Source organism: Lemur catta, chromosome 8 (genome assembly GCF_020740605.2).
Source record: "Lemur catta isolate mLemCat1 chromosome 8, mLemCat1.pri, whole genome shotgun sequence".
NCBI classification, from domain to species: Eukaryota; Metazoa; Chordata; class Mammalia; order Primates; family Lemuridae; genus Lemur; species Lemur catta.
The window spans coordinates 880,136-890,360 of NC_059135.1; the positions used below are offsets into that span (position 1 = coordinate 880,136).

The 10,225-nt window shown below is 65.1% G+C and overlaps 1 protein-coding gene across 6 annotated transcripts in view; it reads left to right on the forward strand.

The window, feature by feature from the left end:
* LOC123643943 (high density lipoprotein binding protein) overlaps positions 1–9,005 on the forward strand; it is a 70,521-nt gene extending 61,516 nt beyond the window's left edge. For all 6 annotated transcript variants that reach the window (XM_045559884.1, XM_045559885.1, XM_045559886.1 and 3 more), the window contains 10 exons: positions 473–691; positions 1,269–1,407; positions 3,146–3,300; positions 3,871–3,975; positions 4,135–4,269; positions 5,191–5,334; positions 7,326–7,511; positions 7,987–8,103; positions 8,264–8,392; positions 8,523–9,005. In XM_045559884.1, coding sequence (XP_045415840.1) covers positions 473–691; positions 1,269–1,407; positions 3,146–3,300; positions 3,871–3,975; positions 4,135–4,269; positions 5,191–5,334; positions 7,326–7,511; positions 7,987–8,103; positions 8,264–8,392; positions 8,523–8,609 — 1,416 coding nt within the window. In that variant the 3' untranslated portion in view covers positions 8,610–9,005. The remainder of the gene's footprint in view (positions 1–472; positions 692–1,268; positions 1,408–3,145; positions 3,301–3,870; positions 3,976–4,134; positions 4,270–5,190; positions 5,335–7,325; positions 7,512–7,986; positions 8,104–8,263; positions 8,393–8,522) is intronic.
* The last annotated feature ends 1,220 nt before the right edge of the window (positions 9,006–10,225 follow it).

Genomic DNA, 10,225 nt, shown 5'->3' on the forward strand with positions numbered 1-10,225 from the left:
GCCTGATCCAGAACCTGGTGGGGGCCTGATGCAGAACCTGGTGGGGGGCCTGATCCAGAGCCTGGTGGGGGCCTGATCCAGAACCTGGTGGGGGGCCTGATCCAGAACCTGGTGGGGGCCTGATCCAGAACCTGGTGGGGGGCCTGATCCAGAGCCTGGTGGGGGGCCTCATCCAGAACCTGGTGGGGGCCTCATCCAGAGCCTGGTGGGGGCCTGATCCAGAGCCTGGTGGGGGGCCTCATCCAGAGCCTGGTGGGGGCCTGATCCAGAACCTGGTGGGGGGCCTGATGCAGAACCTGGTGGGGGGCCTCATCCAGAGCCTGGTGGGGGCCTGATCCAGAACCTGGTGGGGGGCCTGATGCAGAACCTGGTGGGGGGCCTCATCCAGAGCCTGGTAGGGCTGGTCCTGGGCTGCCGCTCTGGGAGGTGCCACGGGGGCATGTCACTGTCACTCCTCCTCTCAACCCCGCAGGACAATGTGGTTGAAGACCACATGCTGGTGGACCCCAGGCACCACCGCCACTTTGTCATCCGGAGAGGCCAGGTCCTACGGGAGATTGCGGAGGAGTACGGCGGGGTGATGGTCAGCTTCCCGCGCTCTGGCACACAGAGTGACAAAGTCACCCTCAAGGGTGCCAAGGACTGTGTAGAGGCGGCCAAGAAACGCATTCAGGAGATCATCGAGGACCTGGTAGGCGCCTGGGGTGCTCGGGGTGGGGTTGTCATCCCTGGTGGCTGCTCTTCCGCAGCCCCGTCGGTCGGGAAGGGGCTCCTGGACTCGTCCTCCCTGCCGGCCTGCCCGGGCCCATCCCAGGCGTCTGCGAGGACGCTGCCTGTGAGAGCACCTTCCTCTGGGCGGCAGCATGGCCCACACGAGGGGTCAGCTTTCTTCTCCTCTCTGTGAGGAGGGGGAACAGGCGCCAGCGTGGATCGTGGAGAAGCAGCGTGAGAGTGAAGCCCCCTCTAGAGAGCAGCCCCGCCCCTCCGGCACACCCCGCCATGTGTCTGGACCCTCCCCGCTCGTGGCTGACGTGGCTGTCCTCCAGGGATGGCCCCTCATGTCCTGGGAAACCTTTAAGGAAAAAGCCCCCCCTTTGGGGCCTGGCCCTCCCCCTCCCCCAGTGGCGCCTGGGGCTCCGGGTCGGCTCAGGGAGGGGGCGTCTGCGCCGCCCAGAGCTGTAGAGCCTTGGGAGACGGTGTGAAAAGTTAGTTGATGCTGACGAATTTATGTTTGTTTATTTCTTTTTTGTTTGTGTTTCTCCCTCCAGGAAGCTCAGGTGGTGATAGAATGTGCTATACCCCAGAAGTTCCATCGATCTGTCATGGGCCCCAAAGGTTCCAGAATCCAGCAGATTACCCGGGATTTCAACGTTCAGATTAAATTCCCAGACAGAGAGGAGAACCCAGGTGGGCCCCCTTAGCCTGTGCTCACCGTGGGTGGCAGTCCCTCCCCTCGTGAGGGCTGCCGCGCACCCGGGTGAGGCTCTGGCCTCAGCTTGAGCCACCATCCGCATATTCGGGGGCTCCCAGAACTTCAGGGTCCCCTCCCTGGTCTCTGAAGGATGGGCTGTGTCCGTTACTCCCAGGGTGACAAGGTGCCCTTGGTGTGTTCTGGAGACACACGGTGACAAGACAGGGTAAAGAGGCACGCAGCGTCTTACCCGGGAAGTCCCCGACGGTCAGTCCCAGTCGTGCTCGTGGCCTCACTTGCTCTGAGTGTGTGGCGAGGTCTTGCCGGCCCCGCCCATAGCAGCGTCCCTGTCCCACTGCTCCATGCCGGGGTGCGGCCCCTGTGAGGTCGGTCAGCTGCGACCTTTGGCCGCAGGGCACCATCTAGGTGGCTGGCAGCTCTTCTAGAACTGCCTGTTAGCTCCGGGTACCCTCCTTGTGGCCCAGTGTGCGCGTGACAGAGAAGACAGACGGGGGCCAGGAGAGAGGGTTGGTGGCGGGGCGCTGCGTGACCTGACCCGTGGGGTGCAGGGCCGGCCCCCCCCCTCCTGCGGCCTTGTGCGTGGAGTGGAGGTGTGTCCTCTCTCTGTGTGTCAGCCCTGGGCCATCTGCCTGGTCTAGCAGGTGACCCTGAGGCCTGCCGAGGTCACTGGATGTCCCCTGTCTTGGCATCGGCGAGCATGTCACGCACAGCCTGTCAAGCCTCTGTTTCCCTAAGAACCCAGGCACTTTTAAGAAGGAAACTACTGATAAAATCACACTGCACACCATTTACGTTTCACACTGGAATAGTTACCGTAAACTTTCATTTTTACGTAATCTCACAGTAGAGAAAAGCTGTGTGGAGTAGCACCCTGTTTCCCCGTATCCAGAGCCAACTTCCCCATTTACACGCACACTTTCTCACACTTTACACGCACCTTTGAGTGTGGTTTTTAGACATGTGCCTTTATCGATAGCGTTTTCTAAGAACAAGGACTATTACGTTACGGTGCCTGCGTCAGGATCAGACCTAACATTATGTAACACGATCACCTAATCTGTAGTCGCTGTTCAAACTGCCGGATTTTAGAGCATCCTTCATGGCCCCACCCCCGCCTTGGGCCGCAGTTGCTCTGGGGAGATGTGTCTGTCCCCGTGCGTCGTGTGGACTCGTGGACTGTCTCGCTCCGTGGGCGGGTGTGGCTTGGCGTGGGTTCCGGTGCAGGTGGTCTCCCAGTGTGGGATCACACTGACGTACGGGGCTGGCGCGGGTGTGTCGTGGCGTCTCCGTCGCTGCCCCTCGTAGATCTCCAGAGCCCCTCACACCTCACCTGAGCCGGCTCACCTGCGCGCCCTGCCCCACTGTTAGGCCCCACAAACGCACGCAGTGGGCCTGCTTTGTGGGGCCTGATGGTTTTCTCTGAAAACTGACTTGTTCAGTCGCACTTGAGCCTCTGCCGTAGTTGCCGTTAGCTCCATTTCCAGAGTGGGGCAGTGAGATGCCGGGCACAGCCTCCCTGCACAGCCGGCAGGGCCGGCCCGGCCTCCCCCACCCCCCGGCCCGGGAGCCCCCGCTCAGACCAGGAACCTCCCAGAGCACAGGCGGGTCCTCCCGCCCTGCCCCGCCCTGTGTGCAGCGGGAGGTAACAAATGCTCGCTGAGCGCGGCACGGGGTGTCAGGGCCCTCGCCAGCCGTGCCTCTCCCCTCCCCCAGGGCACAGCGTGGAGCCGGCAGTCCAGGAGAACGGGGACGATGCTGGGGACGGGAGAGAGGCCAAGGAGGCCGACCCTGGCTCTCCAAGGAGATGCGACATCATCGTCATCTCTGGCCGGAAAGAAAAGTGTGAGGCTGCCAAGGAAGCCCTGGAGGTGTGTTTGGCCCCGTCCCTGCCCCTCCCAGGGCCTCAGGGGCCAGTCAGCAGCGGGGTGGGGGGGGCTGGAGGGGGGGCAGGCTGCCGGGTCTCAGTTGTGTCTCGTGAACTTGGGTGAACACCACTGGCTGGCCGTGCTCAGCTGGCCGGGGCCTGTGGAGGCCCCTTCCCGGGGCAGCTATGTGGGGGGCAGCCCTCTGGTCCACGGCTGTGGGGGCCGGGGAAGGGCCGCGTTTGCAGCGGTCTGAATGGGCCTCCATGCTCAGTTTGCCACCCTGTGAGATGGGGCTGTAGCCAGGCCCGGCTCAGGCCTGCGGAGATGAGCTGTTGGCGCAGCAAGTGCCGAGTGCTGCTGCTCCGTGTGCCACAGCACCGAGCTGTGCCGAGCCGCGTGCCGCGGGGCAGAGCCAGGCCACTCACAGGCCTGTTGTGCGTCAGGGATGCCGAACACTGTGGGTGTTCGTGGAGGTGAAGCGGTGGACCTTTGAGTTGAGGGTCTGGGTGCCAAACTGCCAGCGTCACTCTGTCCTCCACCCTCACAGCCTAGCCATGACCGTCTTCCCTGCAGGCACTGGTTCCTGTCACCATCGAAGTGGAAGTGCCCTTTGACCTCCACCGATACGTCATCGGGCAGAAGGGAAGCGGGATCCGCAAGATGATGGATGAGTTCGAGGTAGACCCTCCCCTGGAGGCCGCGTCCCGGGGTTGGTGGTCTCGCGTCTTGTCCTCTCCTGGGCCCCGCCGAAGTCCGCCATCACGTGGGTGGGCGTCCCGGCCCCCCTACCCCCTACCCTGCGGGCCTAGCTGTCAGGTCTGCCCTTTGTCCTCGCAGGTGAACATCCACGTCCCCGCGCCCGAGCTGCAGTCTGACGTCATTGCCATCACGGGCCTCGCTGCGAATTTGGACCGGGCCAAGGCCGGGCTGCTGGAGCGTGTGAAGGAGCTGCAGGCGGAGCAGGAGGACCGGGTGAGTGAGGGTGGCACGCGGGGCGGGGGCGGGGCGTGGGTCTCGGCCCCAGGCTCACTTAGGATCCAGTGTCCCAGTTACAGGGGGGCGGCTGGAAGGGGGACCCGGGCAGTGCCGGGAGCAGTCGGCACCCAGAGGGCTTGCTGGGGCGTGGGCTAGGACAGGGCACCGTTCTCAGTGGAAAGGTGACACAGTTGGGCTTCCTGAAAAGGTAGAGGCTGGGGGTGGCCCACTGACCTCTGCAGCACAGGGTGGTCTCAGGCTGAGGTGCTGGGAAGTAGGGGTGAGGCCCCACCTTGCCCCTGGCAGGGCTGGTGCGGGAAGGCCTGTGGGTGCTGTGCTGCTGGGGGCGGTGGCAGTTGCTGCTCTGCAGAGGAAACACGGAGTGACGGTGTCGGGCCTGGCCGTTCACCGCGGGCCGGAACTTCCCGTTTCCCATCAGCGCGTGTTCAGGGGAAGGCCGGAGCTCGGAAATCTGCCCGCGGGCCATTCGGGTCTTGGTGTTCTGTCGTCTGCCCAGGCCACTCCTGTCCACAGACCCCTTAGCACCCGGTTGCCGACTTCCGTGGCCCAGCCCGAGAAGACCCAGGATGTTTTTTACGTAGTGGTCGGACCCTGCTCACATAGGCCAGAGTAGGGCCCCCAGTTCCCAAGCCCAGTCGCCCCCCCAGTCACTGTCAGAAACCTGGCAAGAGCCCGTTTTTGAAGGGTTTCTGTGCCTGGTGTGGAGTGGCCGCATCCCGGGTTCTCGCTGTTAGCGGGGACTGAGGGTGGTGGGTCACACGAGGGAACGGTAACCATTCTGGAGCACAGAGCATCACAGAAAGCCGAGGCGTCACCCTTTGGTTTCCCAGGTGACAGCCCGTGTCTCGCTGGGACCAGCGCTCTGTTCTCTGCCTCATTCTCACGTGTTTCCTGTAGGCTTTGAGGAGTTTTAAGCTAAGCGTCACTGTGGACCCCAAATACCATCCCAAAATCATTGGCAGAAAGGGGGCAGTGATCACCCAAATCCGCCTGGAACATGATGTGAACATCCAGTTTCCTGATAAGGACGATGGCAGCCAGGTGAGAGTGACATCCCGGGGGAGGTGCCCTGGCTGGGGCCTGTCGGGGCAGGTGGGCCCTCGCTGGCCCTGCCTGGGGGCTGGTGACCAAGCAGACCCTGCTGGTGCTACCAGATGGGGGGCCACGGCAGGTCCCCGAAGGGCTGGTTTCAGCCCAGGCCGAGTCTTGGCGTGTGCGGGCGGGAGAGGCGTCCTCAGCACCACGCGCAGTCGGGCGCGCAGGGTGACTCCTGCCAGGGAAGCGGGGGCTCCGGCTCGAGCCGACAGGTGCAGTGTGCTCACGTGTCACCTGGGTCTCCTGGGGCCCAAGGCAGGCAGTGGACACGAGACATCTGCCACCTGCCCCGCCCCTGCCCCCACCCCCACCCCTGCCACACACAGGGAGGCCAGAGGCTGCACGCAGGGAGGCCAGAGGCGGCACGCAGGGAGGCCAGAGGCGGCACGCAGGGAGGCCAGAGACCGCACGCAGGGAGGCCAGAGTCTCCACGCAGGGAGGCCAGAGACCGCACGCAGGGAGGCCAGAGATGGCATGCAGGGAGGCCAGAGACTCCACGCAGGGAGGCCAGAGGCCGCACGCAGGGGGGCAGTCCCATCCTCCATGTGGGGCCTCCCTGGCTCTCGGGCTCTCGGGCCTGCGCTGCGCCCCCTGCCACAGGCGTGGGCTCTCCAAGGTGGCCCCCGTGTCAGTGGACCCTGCACCCCCCTGGGCCACCTCCCCCAGCTCTGGCTGCCCTGCTGGGGGTCTGCTCACTGCGTGGGTTGCCACTGCCTCGCACGTGGGAGGAGCCCAGCCCGCCCTGGTGGCCATGGTCTCTCTAGCCACGTGGAGACAGTGCTCATGCCGTGGTGGTCTCCTGCCCACCTGCCCCGTGTCTCCCGGCCCCTCGCTGCCTCTCAGGCTTTGAAACTCAGGCCCGGAGGGGCTGCCTGCAGCCGTCCTCCTGCGTCTCGCTGGTGCGTTCGTTAGCATCATTGGTTCAGTCTGGGGAGTTCAGCTCCCCGAAACCCTTCACCCTCACCTATGTTTCCTTTTCCTTTCCCAAGTAATCGTCAGTTTCTGAAGCCATTGTTCAGTGTTTGGACGAGTTCAGCCAGGGTCCCGTGAGTCACGCGGAGCAGGGCAGTCAGACCCTCGTCATGCGCAGCTTTCTCTGGGGCGAGTCACGCTGCTGTCGGTGATGCTCCACACCTGGCCATGCCGTGACCCGGCCGTGCCGTGACTTGGGAGGGGGGGAGCCACCCCTGCTGTGCACTTTGCTTGTCGTCTCGGCAGGCGCCCAGGCTCTTGCCCTGCTGTCCCCTGGGGTCTTCTCCGTCACCCGGGGCAGGTCTTTCTGCTCCTTGTTTCCTTTCTAGGAGCTTGTCCTTGTTCTCGGGCCCCATCGTGGTTTCTGCTCTTGCGTTATGGGTGCCCTGTCCTCTCCCACCCTGGAGGTCGTGAGTCAGGGCTGTCTTGTCACGTTTCCCACCGTCTGCCCCAACTTGTGTTTGTGGCCGCCGAGTCTGGTACGGGAGCCTGTCCGTCCGTCCATCCATCCGTCCGGGCCGAGGCAGGACGGAGCAGGTGGGGGCTCCGAGTGGGGAGGCTTGCGTGGGCTGTGGGGTGCTGGCCTGTCAGTCTGTGACCCCGAGACACCCCCAGACCACGGCCACGTGGGCAGAGCAGCCGGAGGCCAAGGGGCTGAGGGGCCTTTGCTCTGTCCTGGTGACTGGAGCGCTCACCTGCCAGCGTCTCCTCGGTCTCGCCGATCAGGTGTCCTTTCTGGTCCTGTAACTGACTCCGGTGGGGCGTAGGAGGGGCCGGAGCTGAATGGACGTTGTTGACCTGTCTTTCTAAACCAGCCACCGCTGCGGTTTCCTCCTCTCTTCCGGGCCGACGAGGGGACGCCGGTGTGCCCGCCGTGTGCCACCTGTGCTTGCTGCTGGGCCGGCACCTGCCTGCCGCGGAGCCCCAGGAGACGCCCCGGTTTCTGACTGCGCCCTCCTTTTTAGCCCCAGGACCAAATTACCATCACGGGGTACGAGAAGAACACAGAAGCTGCCCGGGACGCCATCCTGAGAATCGTGGGTGAGCTTGAGCAGATGGTTTCGGAGGACGTTTCGCTGGACCACCGTGTCCACGCCCGCATCATCGGTGCCCGCGGCAAAGCCATTCGCAAAATCATGGATGAGTTCAAGGTGAGCCCCCCGTTCAGGGACGGCCTGGTGTCCTGCAGGCTGCAGGCTGCACGGGGCAGAAGGCGGGGTGAGGGCAGGGAGAGGGGTGGGGCGAGGGCAGAAGGCGGGGCAAGGGCGGGGGCGGGGCGAAGGCCACGCTGGCCCCAGGAGGCGAGGCCAGGCCCCTGGTCAGCACAGACACAGCCACAGCCCGGGCGGGGGCCGTGGGAGGGCAGAGCCAGCCTGTGACCTCGGCCGTCACCCGACAGGTTCCTCCGTGAGTCGAGCTTCATGCGAGAATGCACAGCAAGGTGCTGCCAAAATGCCCTGGTCTAACTTGAGGGTGCAGGGGACTTGTGAAGGAACAACTCCGCACCCTGATTTCTAAGCTGTCACTGAGTCAGAGGGAAGACCCCTCGTTAGGAGCAGGCGCCTGGTGGGGCCGTTCGGCCCAGCCTTCGCCTCGAGCCCCTCAGCTGATGTCTGCGCCTTCCAGGTGGACATCCGCTTCCCGCAGAGCGGAGCCCCGGACCCCAACTGCGTCACTGTGACCGGGCTCCCGGAGAACGTGGAGGAGGCCATCGACCACGTCCTCAACCTGGAGGAGGAATACGTGAGTGGGGGCGGGGGCGGCCCAGGCTGCTCGGAGGCACCTGGCTCTGGGTGACGAGGAGGAGGTGGCCTGTGTGTCCCCAGGGCAGGCGGGGGCGGGCGAGGAGGTGGGCGCCGCCCGCGCCTCCCAGGCCGAGCTGAGCAGAGCCCGTGCTCCGCAGCTGGCCGACGTGGTGGACAGCGAGGCGCTGCAGGTCTACATGAAGCCCCCAGCACACGAGGAGTCCAAGGCGCCGTCCAAAGGCTTCGTGGTGCGTGACGCTCCCTGGACCGCCAGCAGCAGCGACAAGGTCAGGCGGCGTCCGGGGGGTGGCAGGCGGGGGGCTCGGGGCAGGCTTGGGCGCAAGGCTGCAGCGGCTCTGGAAGCGGTTCCGCGGTCGGGAGCGGGAGCCCTGCTGAGGCTGTGTCCTCCCTGCACAGGCTCCGGACATGAGCAGCTCCGAGGAGTTTCCCAGCTTTGGGGCTCAAGTGGCCCCCAAGACCCTCCCTTGGGGCCCCAAACGATAATGACCAGCAGCCGAACTCTCCAGCCTGCTGACCTGAACAGCCACGCGACGGTTTGCCTGAACCCGACCCAGCGGCTGGAGCCTCCGCAAATTGTCGACATCTCCCCTCCCGAGGTCCCGCAGCGAAGCCGGGCGTGGCCGGCTCCGAGCGGCTTCTCCGGGCCGGCGGCCGCTCAGGGCCTCTCCCCGACACTGGGCTCCGGGCCTCCGCGTGTTAACACTAAGCAAAGGTAATCGAGCGTCTCGTGCTGAGATGACAGACTCCAGCTTCTGGTCCACCCGGCATGTCAGTCACACTCTGACCTTCACTGCGAGAGCTCCGCAGCCGTGGCTAGGGGTCGACTTCCTGTGTCATGACCTCAGGAAATAAATTTCCTTGACTTTATAAAAGCCAAAACGTTTGCCCTCTTCCTTTCCCACCTCCCGCCGGACTGTGGTCAGGCGCTGCCAGCCGCCACGCCTGCCCGGCAGCCCCCTGGGGGGAGGAAGGCCGGCTCTGGCGGGGGGAGGTCGGTGCCCTGGGGCCCAGGAGGCAGCGGTGACAGGGTTCTCCGACGGTCCTGATGTCACCTGCTTCGGGGTCTGAAAGCGCCAGATGTCTCCACCCCCAGCCCCACCGCCACACCTCAGCCCGGGTCTGGCGAGCGAAGCCCGGAGGTGAGGTTGTGCAGGTTGTCTGTGCCATCCGGGTCCCCTGTGAATGTCACGGTGCCTGCTGCCACCTGAGACGCGCAGGGCGGGCAGGGCAGGTAGGGCAAACGGCCTCAGGTAGCAGCTGGGCTTGTGGCCCACCTGCAGCCCCCTTGCCTGCCCTGGACCCCGTGTCCAGCCGCCACCTTCCTATCGCAGCCCGCCTGGCCGTGGCCTTGTGTGCAGTTAGTGCCACCCCACGCCTGTCTCTCGATGCAGACGTTCCTGGTGGTTGTGGGTTTGCCGTGGAGCTGGGGAGTGCCCTGTGCGGGGCTCCAGGCTGCTGCCCACCCTTGACCACAGGGGGGTCTGTGGCCCCTCGGCCAGCCCCGGCCACCGGGGCGCTGCACCCAGGCTTGAGGGACAGGTCCCGGGTCGTTGGCCCTGAGAGGCAGCTTCACGGTCCTGGGGTAGAGGCTGTGACCTGCCTGGACCCAGAGGTGAAGCCGAGTGAGGCCTCAACAGCTGGGTGCAGGGGCCGCTCCGTCCCAGCCGAGGGTCCCGTCTTCCTCACGCTCATGGCAGGGAACCTTGCGTGTCAGACGCCGGCCTTGGCGTGAGAGGCCGTTCCCCAGCTGGCATGGCCGAAGGTGTACGGCGAGAGGAAAGGTGGTCCCGGGTGGTCCACACAGAGGCATCCCTGCCATGCTGTGAGGACCAAGGATGGGGCCCTAGTCTCTGAGTCCTCTGGTCTTCCTCCCTGCCTGTCCCCAAGGGGTGACAGGGCCACCAGCACGTTGCCCTGTCCCAGGTGTATGAGTCCCTAAGCTGCTTGTGCCGGGTCCCACAGCCCTTCCCTGGGGCAGTCGCTCTGCCTGACACCCAGCCCCACGCTTCTCCGCCGTGGAGTACCTCGAGCTGGGTCGGCTTTCGGCTCTGGAACCCCCAAACAGACCAGGATTGCTCAGCCCGCGCTGCCGCCAGCGG